Genomic DNA, 19715 nt, shown 5'->3' with positions numbered 1-19715 from the left:
TAAATATATTTTACAAATTCTGTTACTATGACAATTAAATCAACATCAGGATATCAGTGCAAATCTCTAACACATTCTGATAGCAAAACCATTTTTTCATCGATGTGTATTGCATATACAATTGCATGTTATTAGGAAAGAGATGGAGCTTTTTTAATAAAGTAAATAAATACTGAGTGGTTTTTGGCTCTCAGAGTAAAAGTAACACAATATTTAAGAAGTTGTGACACGGGATTTTTTTGTTTCTATTGCAAATAAGTAATATTTTCAAGAGGGAAGAAGATACCTGTTCTTGCAGCTAAATATTTTGCTTTAATACCAACAGTCTTCTCAAGTTGTCATGTTTTGCTTCTCTTGTTTCTATGGAGCCAAAAAAATGTATTATTGCAGTTTTGGGTTTTGTTTGTGCACAGTGTCTATAAACATTTTTAATTGTCTTCAACTATGATATTTTTTTCAAAGGATGAAGTTGATGAAAAGGAAACAGAGGAGGACGAAGAAACTGTGGTGATTCCTAGCACTGACAGTACAATAAACCAAATATGGAGGAAAGATTTCCAGGTGACTACATCCAGCTACAGTCAAGGAAAAATGGGAACAAAACCCAATGAAGCTAAAACAAATAGATACTTAACAAGAGAAGAACAATTACATGGTAAGGATGATGTTTTCAAAGCAGTTTATTACCCTACTTCTCCACCTGTTAGTGAAATTTCTGAAGAAGAGGAAGATTCTTTTTTGGAATCCCAAAAAATTACTGGAATCCCTCCTCAACTCATTGACTCCACCAAAGGCATAGAAGAATACATATACCTTTCCTCAGGCACTGAACCAACAAGAATAACCACTACTGGCCACGTTGATGAAGATTTCTTCTTGTCTCCTTTTAAACCTCATCAGGAATCTGATGACTTTTGGAGTTCGATTCTTACCACTTCTTCAGCACAGCTGGTTACCGAGGAGACCTCCCAAGAAGACACTCTTCCTTCAGGAAGCCCAGATATAAGCATGCAAGATGTTGTTTCCCAAGGCTCCATTAAGTATGTTTCAGAAGGTGTAGCACCCTCAAGCTCTGATGAGCCTCCAAAGCATACTTCTTCCACTGATGGAAATTTATGGTTTCATAATGCTACAGATCTGACAACTCAATCTGTTGATACATTGGATAGCAGGCAATTGTCTCAGACCAGTTACACTGATGATTATGTAGAGGGATTAAAGCCATCTGCGGTGCCCTATTCCAGCAGCCCAGTGGTTTCGCAGGACACTTCAGATGCGGATTTAGAATTGCCACATTATTCTACCTTTGCTTTCTCCTCTGCTGAATTATCACCTCACTCTCTCTCTTCAAGCTCTGGAGAATATGGTTCTGCTTCTGCTGCCAGTAAGGTACTCTCTCAGACAACTCAACCAGTCTATAATGGTGAGATACCTCTTCAACCTTCCTACAGTAGTGAAGTGTTTCCTCTAGTCACCCCTTTATTGTTTGACTCTCAGATGCTCGACACTACCCCTGCTACATCAGATAGTGATGTGACCTTGCATGCTACACCTGTATTTCCCAGTGTTGATGTGTCATTTGAACCCACCCTGTCTTCCTATGATGATGTACCTTTGCTTACATTTTCCTCTACTTCCTCCAGTAGTAGAATGTTTCACCATCTGTATACAGTTTCTCAAATGTTTCCACAAAGTGCTACTCCAGCTGTTGCAAGTGATAAGGTGTCCCTGCATGCTTCTTTGACATTGGCAGAGGGTGATACATTAATACAGCCAAGCCTTGCTCAATATGCTGATGTGGTGTCACATCAGACTACTCGTGCTGCTTCAGAGACACTGATATTTGGTCATAATAGAACTCACATATTTTCTCAAGTTGAACCATCCAGCAGTGATTTAAGTATGCATGTACTATCAACAGTGTCTGAACTTCCTTATGCTTTGTCTAGTAATGTGGGCTCCCTCCAAATCTTTACTGTTTCCTATGACTCCACAGAATTTGTGCATGATTCTGTTGACGTATTTCGTCAAGATCCTTTATTTAGCAGCTATAACAATGTACTAGTGCATAAACCTTCTTCTGTAATATCACAAGCTGATACTTTGCTGCAGCCTACGCACTCTCTATCTAGTGATATGGATTGGTCTGAAGCATACTCTGGTAGTGAGTCCCTTTTGCCCGATACAGATACTTTGACGGTACTTAATGTTTCTTCCTCTGATTCTGTAGATGAAATTATGTATGAATCATCTGGGTTTAGTGATGTTAATAAGATGCGTCAAAAAGGTGTTGTTATATATGGAGATGAGAGAGAACTGCAAGTTTCCTCTTCTTTAAGTGAAATGGCTTCCAATGCTGAAAGTAAAGTGATACCTGAACTTTCTACATCTGTTTCTAATGATGATGTAATTAAGCAGAATACATCTCTGCAAGAAAGCCCACATCCTGTTTCTAGCACAAAGGGAATCCTTCCAGTCTCTCTTGCTTTTCCCACTACTAAGATATTTGATCATGATATTAGTAAACTTACAGAAAATCACCTTTCCGTTCAGCATTTGCATGTTACACCTCCAGTCTTTGATGACACTTTGCTTAAACCTATGCTTAGCGCAAGCTCAGCTCAAGCTCTCTCTGCCTCTGCTTTTAGCAAAATGTTATCCTCGACTCAGCTGTACTTTTATGAGACCTCAGCTACATTAAATAATGAAGCATTACTGCAATCCTCCTTCCAGTCTTCTGGCGATGGCACGCTGCTTAACACGGCTGCAGTTGTGCCTAGTGATCCAATATTGGCTGAAAGCTCCAGGGTTCATAAAGATAATTCTACATTTGACCAAATACTGCATCAAATGGCACCAGGTTCTGCTACAACTGAAACCATGCTGCGTTCTACATCTCTGCCTTCCGTTGCTGATATGTTGTCAAACACTTTTAGTAAGCCCACAGCATCACTTCAAGGGTTACCTGTTTCTTATGCAAGTGAGGAACATGTTTCATCCCGTTTGTTTAACAGTGAAGATGTTCAGCAGGTTATGCCTTCATTGTCCAGTAGCGATGTTTCATCCCAGCTGACCAGTTTAGAAAATACAAATGCCTTTCCCCCCCAAGCAGCAAATGCCGTAACAACTCCCTTCCTAACAAGTGATGCATTATCACATGTAGCTACTCCTGCAGACAGCCATATCTCTTCAAGTGTTTTTGAAAGAAGTGAGGCTACCAGTGTGTCTTCAAGTTCTACACTTGTTTTTGATCCTGTTCGTGTGCCTGCAGTTGTTTCTGATTCTGACATGTCAATTCGTCACACATTTCCTTTACCAAATGTACATACTTCTGTTAAGGCTGTTCCTTCCAAAAGTGAGATCCCTGTAACTCTGAGTAGGTTGCTGGTTCCTTCTAGAGAATCCTCTGGGTTGTCTCCCAGTATCATGTCCAGTATCGATTTGTGGCCTCCTGTAGTTGAGGATGACTATGATGAATATGACGATGGCTTCCCTGTAAGTAACTGTATCGCATGCGCTTCCCATAGAGAAGCTCAGGATATGGTAGTAGAGGAACAAAATACAGAGGTAATCAATAACAAGGATCAGAGTAACCTAATTATAAGCTCACATTCTGAGAAACCTGAAGAAGAAGAGAAAATTTCGACTGCTGCATCAGACAGTCAGATAAACCGTGCCAAGAACAGACATAATTATACATCCGTACCAACTTTGACATCAAATGTGATACCTAAGAAGCACAACGACGCGACAGTTTTGGAGAACCACATTCAAACTGCTAGTGTCCCATTGCAAAAGACATCAGAGTCTAAGTCATGGGCTGTTTTTACAACTGATGAAGAAAGTGGTTCTGGCCAAGGTACCTCAGATAGCCTTAATGATAATGAAACTTCAACAGATTTCAGTTTTCCTGACCTAAATGAGAGAGACACTGAAGGGGCAGTTGAAGCAGGTAACTCAGAATTAACTCCTGGATCATCACAGTCATCAGCCTCATCTGTTACTAGCGATCACTCATCAGTGTTCAACATCTCTGAGGCAGGTTAGTTATGGATAAGTCTAACGAATATCATGGAAAGCTGTGAGGGGATACTTTTGTGCCATAGAGAATGAGAAAGTTTATCTATGTATAATAAAAGGAGAACGTAACAGTGCCAGTGGGTGTAATTAAGGAAGCACTGGGGAACAGGGGATGCATGCTGAGCTGGCTATCTTGTGAATGTTACTTCTGGCTACTTAAAACTACACCTGAAATATTCTTCAGTAAGAAGATTCATGCTCTGCTTTTGGATAGATGTGTACTGTCAGCAGAATCTGGGTGGTGCACAATCTAAAACCAGAATTTGTTTCAATGTTAATTGTTTAATTTTAGTTTCAAAGGTTTAAGAGGGAAGTAAGTTCTCTGTACAAAGACAAGTGCTGCCCTTAAGGAAGCATACCAGAGGAAACCACGCCTCTGCCAGAGGAAACATACCTCTGAGATTCTAGTTTTTAACTTAGAGCAGCACATTTCCTCTTTGTGGTTTTTTTTTGTATTTTCTAAGATGTATTGAGCAAGGAAGAAGATGCTTCAGTTTGATTCTGATTCATCTTAACTCATAAACACATTCATTTTCATTCTTAGTCTGTATGCCACCTTCAGATTTCAGTGAGATGCAGACTTTTTGTGCCAGATTTGCATATTTCCAAAATTCTTACAGACAGATTCTCCTGTACCTGTTTATCCTTAGTGCTATTTTCCTATTTAGTCCTCTTAAAGTCAGTGAGAGTATTTGTAATCTGTGATTCCAAGGGTAATGTCAGAAGGCAAAACTGAACCTCAGATGAAAACCTGATAAATATAAAGTATTTCCTTTGTATTTAAAAATGCATTGTGGAAAACATGAGGTATTCAGACACATAACTTGCATTGCCTCTTGTTAGAGTATTGAAAAATCCAAGCGTAAAGTCGGAAACAATAACTGGGATCTTTGGAAAAAAACACAGCGCAACAACCAAGGTTAAATCGGTATTTTAGAAAATAAATGTAACTTCCATTAAGTACTCGCAGCATCTGTAGAGGGCAGTATCAGCCAGCCAAATCCACTAAGGAATGGACTCCACAAAGCATGTGAAATTTGCAGCACATTCCTGCAAATACACAGTTAAATCACATGAGGTCGTATTGCTCGTGAACAACAGAATACTAATATGAAAAGGTGGTAAATTAACACACTGTGTAGTTGGGGCTAATAGAATGTGAAAAATAGAAAGTAAAAATTAAAAGAAAATAGAAAACATACTGAAATAACGTAGAAACCATACTGAAATTAATAGGAGTCCTAACAAGGTAGGTGTTATAAAACCCAATCAGTAAGTGTATTAGTGCAGTAGGTAAGTAGTTACTATATTGTGTAAAATGCATAACATTTCTTTAAAAATCAGCAAAAAAGAACACCAGTATTTCAAAACTTACATTACTAATGTGAATGAGTGTAACCATAAGAGAGAGATTTATAGTTTATATAATGGGTGTCATTTGAATTGTTACTGGTAATAATTCAAAAAGGATTATACATGACTGGTAGTAGTAATAGTAGTACAACAGACTTAGAGTTTGTTCTAGATATTATTGAAAGACACTATACAGTATCATTTCATGTACATTATTTTTTCCAATAAATGATGCCAAATATTGTCTTTTAATAAACTGAAAATTCAATGTGAGCATGTCTAACATGGTGTCCTGTAAATCAAAGACATCTTTGCTTTATTCAATTATAAAGCAATGAAACAAAAAAAAACACCTCCTCAGTTGAGAACTTATTTTGCATTACAGTGAATTCACCAGAAACTGATTAAATGTCTTCTTGTTGTGACCATTACAGAAAAAATTGTCATTTAAACTTTTCCCAGTCTTTGCCATTTTTAATGCATATTTATGCTTGTTCTGAAAGAGGGCTTTCTCCATAAGACTTCTATGGCTACCTAAACCTTTCAACTTCTGTTGAAAAACTGTAAGAGAAATTAATATAAAGAAATATACAAACACATCAATTATTAGGGAGCAAAGAAATCTACTGTAGATGAGACTGCCTTTTCAGCTGCCATCATTGGAGTGATGGCCAAGTAGGCAAGAAACCCCCTGGTACAGAAGGAGAAGCCTGCTCTTCATTCCCCATAGAAGGAATGCTAATAGGATTTGATCATGCAGTTTGAAGGAACCCTGTCATCACACAGATAAGACTAGGCTTTACACTGTGAATTAGTCCAGAGTTGGATAAGCAAGTATGAATGCTTCAAAGGGATCATATTCTGATCTCTTATGCATACATGTAGTTTCTTCTGAAATCAATAGGAAATACTGATTTTAGCCTACTCACCAGAAACTCGGGGACAGATTTTTCAGAAGCAATTTGTGTCTGCAATCACTTTGCACACTGAGCTACAGGATTTAATGAGTAGGAATTGATTTGGGTGTTTGAGTACTTTGAACTAAAACCAAGAAGATGCTTGCAAGATCAGAGCCTAGACCATTTTGCATATAAAGCTCTGAAAGCCCCTAAACTCAAGAAAATGGAAGCAGAGAGCTGCCTGGAAATCTGTACTGTGTGAAGATGTTTGTTTTTTACATCGTATTTAGGACATGTGCTTTGTTCGTTTGGGTTGGTTTTGGGGTTTTTTTTGCAGATACAACTCCATTCCCTCCTCCCTTTTGTCTGAAAGCTTTTTATACACTTAGAATTGGTCCCTTGAAATCCCAGTGGTGTGCAGCTGATTTCTAGACAGCAAAATTCTGCTCCCATACAGAACATTCATTGAATTAGGACTGTTCACAAAAGCAGGAAACATTCTTAGAAAATCCAGGGATTTAATTCTAACAAGTGCAAAAGTGTTTATTTCTGTGTTTTGACTCATATAATTGTCACATATCACAGTAAACTGCACAGATTTAAAAGAATTAGTCATTTTATGTCAAAATCACCATTTTAAAGTGTTTACTTTTTGAGATATGACCAGAGTTAAAAATGCAGGATTGGTCTTGTCCACCATTGTGTTCCCTTATTTTAATGAAATTATAAAATATATTGCTTTAATCTTCATATAGATTCCTATGGCCAAATATTTCTGTCATCCAGCATTACAAGGATGACAGAAATGTGAGATGTAGACAATATCTAAATAATAATTTGGTCGCCTGTAAAGATGGAGGTAGGAAATTTAATTCTGGTTCCGATATAGTTGGGGAGGAAGTACTGTGATTGGATTTAAAGGAAGCAGGATGTATCTATAAAGTGGGTTACAGAATGGACTATGTATTAGAATACAGAAGGCTTAAGTGCAATACAGCAAGCACATAGGGACTATTGTAAGAAAATTTTCCTATTAATCTGAGAAGTGATTTGCATTATATGAGTGACAGTTTAATATCAAAGTGTTCTTTACACATTTCAATATTATATATTTAGATTCCTTAACTCAGTTGGCTTTCAGCTAATAAACAGATGAAAATAAAAAGCTTTCTTCTCCTATATTTTAACAAGAATCTGCTATTCTTACAATGAGAAGTCTCCACTGCTGGAAGGCTGAGTCACATAAGCTTGAACACTTTGCTTTACCCTCTAGCTGCTTATTTTCTGTAAGCTGGTTTGCAAATGTATATACTTTCTGCAGTACATAGTAAAAAGTAGAGGTAAGTGATATTAAGTAGGCTCATTGTAAGAGACATTCACTCATGCTGTGCATTTGTCAGAATTTAAACATGGACTGTTTCAATTTTCTCTGACTGCAGAGGCAAGTAATAGTAGCCATGAGTCTCGTATCGGTCTAGCTGAGAGTCTGGAATCAGAGAAGAAGACAGTTATACCACTTGTGGTCGTATCAGCCCTGACTTTTATCTGTCTAGTGATTCTTGTGGGTATTCTCATATACTGGAGGTAAGTTGTTTTTTGGTTGGTTTTTTTTTCAGTTCTAAAGAGCTCTGATTTGAAAAATGTGATTGACATTATTGAGCTGGTTTAGAGGAGGGAGACTGGATCTTGTCTCTCACTGTGTCTTTGTATTGCTTCCAGTGCTGTAGTGACATAAAGCTGACAAAATAAGGTGGTTTCTGTCCAAAATGCTCAAGTACAATTTTTTTTGGTTGCAGAGGGTTGAACCATTGCAGATAGTTTATTTCCATTTTGAGAGATTTTAGTAAACTTACTTGTGATTATTAATGCCTAGAAGCCAAGTAATTTAACAGAGCACTAGGAGGAACAGGAGGGAGAAGAAAAATACATAGCATGACATGGGCTTGTTTCATCTTTCCAATCCTTTAACAGTTAAAAAAAGGTAGTTGTCAATTTAGGATGAGAGTGTATGGTTGTCAACAGGACTATGTGAATAAGCAATTCATATAGGACTGTAGGAGCGTGCTTAGCTGACATTGTATGCAAGACAGAAATGGGATAGTGTAATAGTATAAATGTTTTAAGATCGCTTACCGAGTAGCTCTTATGATGTTCTGTGATTAAAAAGTTGTTCTGCTTTGTGATTCTGCCTATCTCCATACCAAAATTTGCCCCCCCAGCCTTTCAAACCATTCAGCGGGTAACTAAGGATACATTCCATGTGCACACATGTGCTCAGGTTCCCTCATGGGCCTGTTTCTCTGTGACTTGATAAGTTGATAAGACATGAAGAAAAAAAATCAGGCTATAGAGAAGTGATAGCTATAAAAAGTCATGATAACATAATCAGTGAGGGCAAGACTGTATCTGTAGTGTGAAATAAAGCAGACTAGCTGGCATGGCACAGATTTCTTCCATACAGCTGAAGTCTCTTCCCCTATAGGGGCTATAAACAGAGTGGCTGCATTCACATCACCTACTGGGGATGGTCTCTGCCCTGTGCTAACCCCAAACAGTGTCAAGCATTGTGTGAAATAATGCAAGCTGGCCTGAGCTAAAAGCATACCAGGAATCTAGTTAGCCATGACTGTATTTGGGAGTGGTCAAACCTTTGGCTCTGTTTCATTGGTTCTAGATAAAGCCAGAGTCCTCCTAGGATCACATTTGCTTAAGCTCTCATAGGGCTTTCAAAATCCATGCACAAGCCTAACACTTTCTCGAGTGTGCAAGTTGCCAGGGAGGAAACGCAGTGGTCCAGAGGGGGGAAATAAGTTGCAAAAGCTTCCTGCCGTGGGGATTCTTGCCTTTTGGTCATTGCCAGGAACCTGATCCTGTTACTGCTTCTGCAGTGCTAACACGTAAACTAGCAGCAAGAAACAGGACCTTGCTCTTCCAGGAGCTGTACAAACAAGGGGGAAGGCGGGTCCAAACATCTCACAGATGCTTATAGAGCTTTTTTTCTTCTTTTTTTTTTCCTGCTCAATTCTGCTTAATCTAAAGTGTATAAAAGTGGTGAAGAGCCAGGAACTAGACCCCAGACTGCCCTTTCCAACTGCTGACTACTGTAATCTCTAGGCTATGATGTCACGGTGTGCTTACTGACTTTTCTTCTGGTCTCCTGACACTGGTTTTCTATTGGTCTAGCAGGGCATGTCCCACATGGGGAGAGAATACACCCCACCCCTGAACACTCTAGGTTTAAAGAAACTGAGTTCGAGCTTCCTTTGCTCCAGGCAAGCGTGCTGGTGAGTCAGCCAGCCTTCAGCATGATTAAAGACACTTTTGAGCAATGAATTTTCAGAAAGATTTCTTCTTTCCAAAGAAGTTGTTAATTGCCACAAGTATTGCACAACTCATTTCTTAGTTTATGTCTAGTTGGATAATTATACTGTCCATCACAGGATTTCCAGTTAACCACTTTTATATTGAGAACCTTCTGTCTTTCATGTTACGCAACATGAACGTTCATCTTCCAAAAGGTTTCATCCCTGAAGCTAAATAGTATTTGAAATCTCTTCTGTTTGCCAAAGAACACCATCCATTTTAAGTCCCAGATTGTACAGTGCAGTTCTAGTAATCCTATACGTTACAAGCTTGTTTTTGCTAAATAACATTGTGTTCATTTTGTATTCTTTCTCTGGGAATGAACAATTCTGTTACACAGGTCTTTCAAAATAAAACAAAAATCCCGTTAGCGGTAATATCTTCTTGAACTTGAATTTAATCTTCTGTGTTTCTTGTGTACTACAAAATAAAATATGGAGCTCTTTTTTTGTTAATCCTCAAGAAAATTTTCTTGGCATTATGGTAACACCAGTAACATGTTTCTTATTTCAGAGAAATGAAACATAAACAGTATATTTTGTAGGACGGACTTTGTGGCCCGCTTTTTAAAGCCTGGGAAAAATCAGAACATTAACTTTATTGCTATGCAGTTTTCTTTATGCCTGGAAAATATTAGTATAAAGTCTATAAGTATTTTTATAGTTACATTTAGTTTATTTTGAAATAACTGATGTAAGCTGTCAATGTTTCTTTTTATAATGCTTTTTTTATGTGGGCTAATTATTTTCACTTATTAAAGTTCATAAAAAGTTTAGGTTTGCAAGAAGTTATTCTATATTCCTTTGGCAACAGTACTCAAAAAATTGCATTGGTCTATCCTAGCTGGGTATTTGAGTGAATAGTGCTTTAAGTTGTTTCCACTATTAGCTCCTAATTGGAATATGCAAAAAGTGTGTTTAATATGCAAAAGGTGTGTTATTTGGTTTAAAAAACAAATAACTACCAAGAGTGATAAGTTCCAGTTTCTCGAGGTTAAAAAAAGGCAAAATTATTTTGTTCTTCACTTGAATGACTTGTATCAGAAAAATAATTCTGTACCATCTGTTGTTTGGGTTTTGGTTTGTTTTTTTTTTTTACATGAAATTGTTAATCAGCACTTGAGGAAATTCCCCCGTCTCTTCACTGTCTCATTAGGCACAATCTCAATCTTTCTGTGATAAAATATTAATTTCTCTGACAGGGATGAAAACTTTTAATGACAGTATTGTCTAAAGATTGTCCAATTTCCAGCAGAAAAATGCACAATTTTGAACTACTCTAGTTCTATGTCTCAAATCTTTTGTAATTCAAGCAATTTTCAAGCAATGTCCATTTCCTTTCATTTTTTCAGCATGATTAAGATTGCAGTGGAATAAACAAGGAGATTCTTTTGCTTGTTTAATGGCTTTGTCATCCAGATAGATCTTTTTTATAACTTCAGATAGAATTTTCTATCCAAATCTAGAGTCTATTCATCTCTCTCAGTATGTCTGCTTGGCTGAATCCTTCCAGCAGAGATGCAACAGGGATATTTGAATCTCCTTGCTCTGTTCTTTTCATTTCTGGAGGGCTTCATCATTCCCATTTTGCTGAATTAACCTTATCTGTTAAGGTGACTGAAATTGAAAGTTTCTCTGCCAACATATAAAATACTGGAAATTGCTTATGCATGTGTATACTCTTTAGGAACAGTTCATAGAAGTGATTAATGAAAATAAACCCGATGACCTGATGACCTGATGTACAGGAAGAAATGTCAGGCTGTTTGTGCAGATCACTTTTTATAATGGTTATCATAAGAAGAGCTTGGAAAACAGTAAAATAGTAACAGTTATCAGTGGTAGTTGCACCATTCAAGATTCTTTTTCAACAAATACATCTGAATCTCAGTAAGAGACTAGCTCTAATAATGTGAACAGCAAACTGCTAATGCAGTTCAGCTACATTTCTATCTACAGACATACTGAATATCAGCTGGCGGTCATGAAGCCTCCTAGAAGTTACATGACAGCCATGCTTCAGAAATGACTAACCCAATGACAAACACCGAGCAGTCATTTAAATTTTAACTTTCCTCTACCACCCTATATCTTTGAAACACAGCTGTCAGAGAATGTTCATTCTCTTATCCATTATTTGAACTGATGCCTTGAGTCCTGTGTTAGGTTTATGGGAATGCAGTTGAGAACCCTCTCAAAGGATAGTTAAACTCGCACATGCAGACACACTAAAAACGGATTTAAACTTACAAAGGCCACACTCATCCATCCATGAAGGAAAAACATCTCAACTATGTGACATCAGAGTATAAATAGAAAAGTTAATAAAACTTGAAAATTAAAATTTCAGCTTGCAAGCATTTAAAAATTAATTGGAACCATTAAAAAATGGAATAATTTGAATCATTGGATCCATTGAGGATCCATTTAGAGATCCTTTGGAACCATCAGATCTTTAAATTATCAGAACCATTTAAAAATAAATTCTAATAAGTGTTTGAGAATACCTATTAGGAGATACCCTGTGAGCACAAAAGACCCAGAAATTCTCAGAGAAAGAAGTAATAATGCCTCTAAGACCATTCTGGATGAGCAGTGAATGTGCAGACCCATCCTGTCACAGATGCTTCTGACTTCCAAAGTCCAGCTCCTTCCTCAGCCGACACGAGCAGTGAACACCCTACACACATGCACACTCACACACACACAGAGCACCATGCCTGTGGTGCCTGCTTCGGTGACAATCAGAGTCAGGCTGTGAGCACTCCCTGCGCCAGGGGAGAAGTAGGCAGCACATATCCTCAGCCAAGGTCCAGGGACCCACAGGCCAGAAAAGCGATGTCCTCTGCAGTATGAGGTGTAGTCTTGTCCCATGTAGTTCACATTCAAGTGTACATTCAGATCTAATATCCCTCCTGTTAAACCAAAGAGCTGCTGCTGCATGCCTTCCTGTACAGATACAGACACTAATTAATTCAATGGTTTAGCACTATCTCCATATATAAAGTGTGTGTTCGAAGAAGTGCAGTGTCTAAATTACAAATTACAGATTTAGGCTGAAGATCTAAATGCTGTGATGAAAGGTGTAAATTAAATAATCAGGTTAACATTGAGTGATGGGACCTTTGTCTTGAAGTTTGAAATAGTCATCACTTTTTTCATTAACAACAAGTGATAATTAACGAGGCATGGTTATTAACATTAGGTTTAGTCATGAAGGCTTTCACTGCTGATGCAGAAGCAGATGGAGTGCCTATTTATGAGTCTTATTACAGGTTAAGTCAACTGCTAAGAATTTGTCTCCCAAATGTGCTAAGGGTGTAATTTATTTTCAGTGACAATTAACTTGTTAAAGATTAAAGATACAGTGGCTCAGTAAGGGATAGTGGCATATTATGAGGACATTTTAAGTACTGCTTTAGATGTGAAAGCCATTCTGCTAATTAAATTCTTTTTAGCTTGTTCTCTTCTTAAGCAAGGAGGTAACAAAACTCTGTGATGTTAGTCCATAAACGTTATGTATGATCATTGTTCATATGCAGTACGCATTAGGGAGAGAAGTTTTTGGGGGTTTAGTGCTTTAATCATAGAATCATAGAATAGTTTGGATTAGGAGGCACCTTTAAAGGTCACCTAGTCCAACCCACCTGCGATGAGCAGGGACATCTTCAATTAGATGAGGTTGCTCAAAGCCCCATCCAACCTGACCTTGAATGTTTCCAGGGATGGGGCATCTATCACCTCTCTGGGCAACCTGTTCCAGTCAGGCTGGTTGGCATGTTTGGTTGGTTGATGCTGTTTTTAATAAACACAGTACATCAGCGTTCTCGGTGCCCAGCAGGCAGGACCAGACCTTCCAAAGGTGTTTAGTGATTTGAAGTACTTTGATACTTGCCTGCCTCTTACAGACATTTTGCACACAGTCCTGAGAGTAACTCTTGAGTATTATGCTAGCAGTGAGACAGCCTGTCTCACCTCAGCAGCTGCTACCTCTATGAGGTCCTAATGTTAGAGCCTCTTTAAAAATTGGAAAGATGTTCCCAAGCACATCCTGAATGTGTTCTTGGTCTGCATCCAAAATTGCCATTTCTAAGTAAAACTACATAATGGATAGTCTTATTCCAAACATGTCATGCAAAGACGAAGCTCCTGTATGACCACCACGAATACGCTGTTAGAGGATTCTAGCTGGACTCCAAATTTGTCATGTGAATCACCAGAACTATTTTGCATGCCACAATTTTCCCTTTGATGTAGCTGTCCGCTTTTTCTTGTGTTTTAAGAGAATCTGCATTGTACACAGACAGAAAATTCCGAACACATTCCCAGAGTATGGCCATGTTTCCCAGAGGCTTAATTCAAATAAGCTTACCAAAGTCTTTATGATCTACATTAACGGTTCTGGAAAGAATGACAATATCTGCATATTCTCTATCTATTTCTCAAAGTAGCCTCAAGATCTCTTTTTGATTATAACAGTTATATGAGGGGTTTTATCCATGTGGTATTACAGGAGCAGTACAGAAGAATTTAAAACGCTGGTGGTTGATTACACAAAATAGCAAAAGATCATATAATAGCTTCAGCCAACAGCTTTGAAGAAGCAGAATCTTGTAAATATAAAATGAGATTAATATTTTCCTGATGCAGACATTTCTTTTTAAATTTAATGATTAGTGAATAATATTTCAAATAGATTAAGTGACCCAGAGTAAAGATTGTTATTAGCATGTCTAATCATATGGAGATTTTTTAATTAAGGAGGCTTTGCAATGCTTACAGCAGCAGTTGGTTGTTTAGTCCCTTGAATAGCTTGGACTCTTAACAGATGCTATTCTTATTATCTTCACATCTGGATTACAGCACAGATACAAATAACATTGTGGGTCATAGTTAAGGTTGATTCCATTTGTATTCATCCTTCAATGTTTTTGCAGCAAAGCTAGCATCTCCTGGAGTTATAAATTCCCCTGTTTCTGTCTGTCAACTTTGGGAAATCCTCCTTGGTCAAGGTGTCCCTCCGTGTTGCAATTACATTATGCAAAAATTGTTTAGCCCCAGCCATAGTAGTTCCAGAGCCACCGTTTTGTCTGTTACAGGGCACGTTGCCTTTTATTGCATTTCCATGTCTGCAGTAGGATCTACTGATGAATTACCAGAACTGATCTCATGCATCGCTCCATCTTCAGGCTAGCATAATCACATGAAAGGGAACAGTAATTATGTGTGCGAATTTGGATAAGCAAGGAAGACAATGGCATTTTTTATAGTTGGAGTTGTTGTGCAGCATCTACAGTAGCTCCTGATGCAGAGTTCCTCTTCCAGCTTTCGCTATGTCTGATGTGTGCTCTGTCTTTTGTCTCTGGTATAGGTAAAGACGCATGAACTATGTATTATGCTGAGTTAATGTAGTATAATTTGGTGGTGTGTTGGGGGACTATTTATATTATAGCAGTAGTATTTGACACGCCATGGAAACTGGGTTTCAAAACTGATTTTTTTTTTCTTATTCAGTAATGCCAGAATTCCAAAAGGTCTCAGATAATGGGGGTTTTTTTTTCAATATTTATTTATGTTTCTTCCTTTCTAGGAAATGTTTCCAGACTGCCCACTTTTATTTAGAAGATAATACGTCACCTCGAGTGATTTCTGCTCCCCCAGCTCCAATCTTCCCAGTCTCAGGTATTTTTTGTCAACTGTTCTGTGGATTGGTGTTAGCTGTTGGAAGATGCTGCCTTGTATGTGTCTGTATGAATTCTTCACATACTGTAACATCTGTAAACCAGAGATTTGTACCTTCTTTTACTAATAAACACAGGTGCACTTGATGAAGGCAGAGACTAGGGTTACTAATAGTCTCTTCTGTAGGTAACACAGGAGAGAAATCCTCACCTTACAGAGCTGTCTCAGATACCCTGTGCCTTCTAGCAATGTGAGGTGTAGCCTCACTAGCAATGGCTGCTAGTGTAGCCATCTGAGCCACACTAAATAGCTCTAGTTCACTGTCACAAAGCAGAGGATTACACCAGCAACATATTCTTCTGTATTTCTGCCTTTAATTGAATTTGTCACCTATGTATAGAACATGACCTATTCTTTTTACCAGCAGGACCAATATATGCCTCATCTATCTACGTTTCATTTGCAATTACAACATTTTCTTTAACTTACAGATTTTACTAGCATAGTTAGTATTGGTAAAGTTCTCTGTGAGCCTCTCATAAAAATGATACACAAACGCAGAACATTATTAGCATCTTCTGGTTCCATATCCACCACAGTTATTTGGAGAAACTGTTTCTTTTCTTTCCTCCTCTAAGAGTATCAGAGGAGCACGTGTAGCCCTCCCAGCTTTTTCGATCTGAGTAGAATGAAAAGTACCTTAAATAGATTAATTCTGCAGCAGATCCTGAGCCACATTTGCATCCATGAGAAAAGGATATCTTGTTCCACGAGTAATGCTTTTGCAAACTGTGCAGAAGGGGGATGGGTTCCCTTGGAATGACTAAGGGAAGCAAAATCAGCCCTTGTATAGATAACTAGTAAAAGCATTTAATTAAATGAATCCCAAACATTAGACTTCTGTTGTAATGGAATTGTAGGCATCTTTAAATGCCTCTTGAATTGATTGCTATTGTTAGGAGATGCATAACCTTTTCCTAAATGGTTAATAGGCAGGGATGTAGCTTGATTTCAGCAAACATGATTATGTATGAATGTCAAGTGGTAATCATTATAGGAAATCTCTGCTTTTACTCTCTATCATTAACTATATTGCAGTACAACTCTATAATTTTCTTGCAGTTTTTCCTGACCAGCTCACCTCAGGTAGATAGCGTTTTCCATTGTCATGAGACAGAATTGCACTTACAGTTATTCTGAATGCTTAAACTATGTGGTTTTATGCTGGAGGTTTTCCTTCTGAAATACTGATAAATATTAACTTAAAGAGAAAAGTGTTTCTAACTGACTGAAAGATACATAAAATATTTTATGGAAAGAGCTGCAAGCACTAAGGAAATATTTTTGTTTTATTTTGTGTGCAACAGATGTCAAGTGAGCAGTTTTTGTGTTTTCTATTGCACAAGTGTTTCAGCAGTGTGATTTTACAACAATTGAGACTGTGATATAATACTGGCGAAGAGCATAGAGCAGGAAGAGCACTTTGTAACTGCTAATTTTAATTTTTTATTATGACTGTGATTAAAAGCACACTCCACAGATCACATTATTTGTTAGGTTTTCCTTTTGTGAGGTTTCATTGGCAGAGACAGGAGAATTGCAGTTATTCACAGAAAATGCCGTGGCACTTCACAGCATAATTCAAAGATGCGTTCAGAACACATAATGAATTACAGGGTTATATTAGGACCCACTATCAACCTTTAAGTAGTTTCAAGTGATACCTGCCATCCAGATATAAAATATATTCCTGGAGTCAGAAGTGATTGACTTGGGAGATTAGCACTGGCAAGGAAATAAAACAGTAATTACACCAAACCTCAGTCCTCTTTCTCTCTTACTGTCCTCACTTTTAGGGTCATTTACCTTCCCTTCTGGTTTTGTGTTTGCATGTCATTAGAGTAAACACTTTATGCCAGATTTCATCTCCGAAGACTGAAGATAGTGTTACACATTTGTTCAGCTTCTCTTAGGCTGGACTGGATAAATTCAGTTTTTTTATTCAGACCCATTCATGTAAGTGGAAGACCAGATGGATCTCGATACAAATCAACAAATTCTTGGTAACTGAAAGCTAAAATTATTAGGTGGCCTAAATGCTGAACATCTGTTGATGTAAATAACAGGTCCTTGTTCAACGTTTTTGATGTTTCTTTCTCACATGAAACAGTGATGAAATTACAAATTGTGAAATAAAAATATTTTTAATCCATGAAAGGCTTAAAAAAACCCAAAATTATTCTTCAGAATCAAAACTAGCTGAAATAATGTCATCCTTTAACAGGTAATTAACAGAACAGATGACTTTGTTTACATAGTGTATTTGCAGGAAAGAGAGATTAAAAGTCCCAAAGGTTTTTGACATTATCCCTAATGAATGTTCTACACAAGAGTGGTTTTCTGTATTTGTATAAAGTAAAAAGGAGATGTCCTGAAATATAAGCATCAGATGGAAAATTCAGACTGAGTATCAGGACCCAGAAGTTGCATAAATCACATTTATTAGTTGAGAATGTAGATACTGTCTTTGTGGGTATCCGGAAAGTCTTAAACTTTTATCTTTCACTTAAAACTTGGAAGTATAAAGCCTGGGGTGAAAATATGGAGTCAATACTCCCAGGATCAGACATGAGATTATTATCAATAGGTTATCATAGAATCATGGGGAGAATGGGGGAAAAAATCCCCACTGGAAGTACTCACTAATGCAGTAAAAGATGAAAATCAGTTGTTGTTTCCTTTGGATGCCAATGCAAACATGCAACACATCAGTTAAAATTATACTACTGGCATAATGCTGCATTAATTTAGTAGGCTTGGGACTATGTGGCTAGTCCATGTACTGTATCAGAGTCCCAGTGCAAGTCTAATCAGCCTAAAGGACCCAGACAGCTCTGCCTGATCATTCTTTCTTTATCAATGTTATTCAGAGCTCTGCTCCTATGCTCTCACTTTGAATGTCCTGTAGCAAAGTGCTAATCCTCCCACTTCCCCTTGATTTCGCAGGGAGTTCTGAGTGCTCTTCAATGTACAGACAAGCTCAGCATCTTGCAGAATCAGCACCTTGATTTGAGGACTTAAAGACAGAGAAAGACCTAGCAAGGCATTTTCTATATCTTCTTTCCAAATAATCGCTTAGAAATGTATAAGTGTTAGAGAATGATTTTAGAAATGTTAATGGTGTTAAAGAGTGCTTTTATTTTTGTGAGAGTCGTATATCCAAAGTTCATGCCAAACATTTTATTTCAGGATGTTGTGTGGATTGCCTACATATGAACTTCTGTATATGTCACTGGCTTTTTATTCTTCATAAATATGTTTTTTGTCTTTTCCCACCCCTAAGATGAAGTTGGAGCAATTCCAATAAAGCATTTTCCAAAACATGTTGCAGATTTACATGCAAGTAATGGTTTTTCTGAAGAATTTGAGGTATGGCTTTATGATGTCAACTTTCTTCTTAGCACTTACAACTAATGTTAAGTTTAAATGCCTGGAAACAAAGAACTGGGCATTACATTCTGACTTGGGGACTAATTTCATAAATCCATGCAAATATGAGTACTGTGCACCCAGTAAGGACTGTTTATGCATAAAGACTAGGGAGATCTGTAAAAGCTAGCAGGACTGGGATGCAATTGGGAATGTTTATCACTGTGATAAAATACTAAGTGATTGTGTGAAGAAACTATGCAAAGATAATGCAACCTATATAGTTTATCAGATAGAGTAGTAGATCTAAAGCTTTTCCAGCACTAATGCCAATTGAGTTTTGCAGGAGCCACCCACATTTGCTTGTTCCATTTACAGAGAAAAAAAAAATGGAAGTAATAATGAGTACATGTGGCAAGACTTCTGATTAACAGGGGAGCTAATGTAGTCTTCATATGTGGTAGTGAAAGCTTTACAGTTCCTTTCCTAAAGTGTATGGTTCATAAGAGGTATTTCAAAATTTTGAAACATATACTGTCATCATATAATGTTACTATCACCATATGTTGCTAATGAACTTCATTGTTTTTCACATTCATATGCATTACATGCAATTTAAAGATAGATATGTTCTAACTTAAGTCACATAAAATAAACATTATGAGCCCATACTCTGTTATTAAAGCTGTGCTATTAAAATTCTTGATAAATGATTTCTGACAAAATCAGTCACTTGGAGTGGAAACAAGTTTTTTAATTGATCTCTGTTAATTTAAAATATGATTGTAATATTTCTGCTGCAAAATCGACAATACTGAAAGTAAAAAATTCATAGTTTTGCATCTTTTGGTTTTGCTTTGTTTCCCCAGTCAATGTGTTGTGACCAAAAATTTCATGTCATTCACCTAAC

At 37.4% G+C, this 19715-nt stretch overlaps 1 protein-coding gene across 1 annotated transcript in view; it reads left to right on the top strand.

Annotated features, from left to right (window-relative positions):
• Positions 1-19715, top strand: part of PTPRZ1 (protein tyrosine phosphatase receptor type Z1) — a 104345-nt gene that overhangs the window by 64081 nt on the left and 20549 nt on the right. Inside the window, exons 12-15 of the mRNA XM_068400702.1 lie at positions 463-4042; positions 7772-7916; positions 15285-15376; positions 18720-18805. Coding sequence (XP_068256803.1) covers positions 463-4042; positions 7772-7916; positions 15285-15376; positions 18720-18805 — 3903 coding nt within the window. The remainder of the gene's footprint in view (positions 1-462; positions 4043-7771; positions 7917-15284; positions 15377-18719; positions 18806-19715) is intronic.

This window comes from Nyctibius grandis, chromosome 5 (assembly GCF_013368605.1).
Source record: "Nyctibius grandis isolate bNycGra1 chromosome 5, bNycGra1.pri, whole genome shotgun sequence".
In the NCBI taxonomy this organism is placed as follows: Eukaryota; Metazoa; Chordata; class Aves; order Nyctibiiformes; family Nyctibiidae; genus Nyctibius; species Nyctibius grandis.
This window is presented reverse-complemented; position numbering and strand designations above follow the sequence as displayed.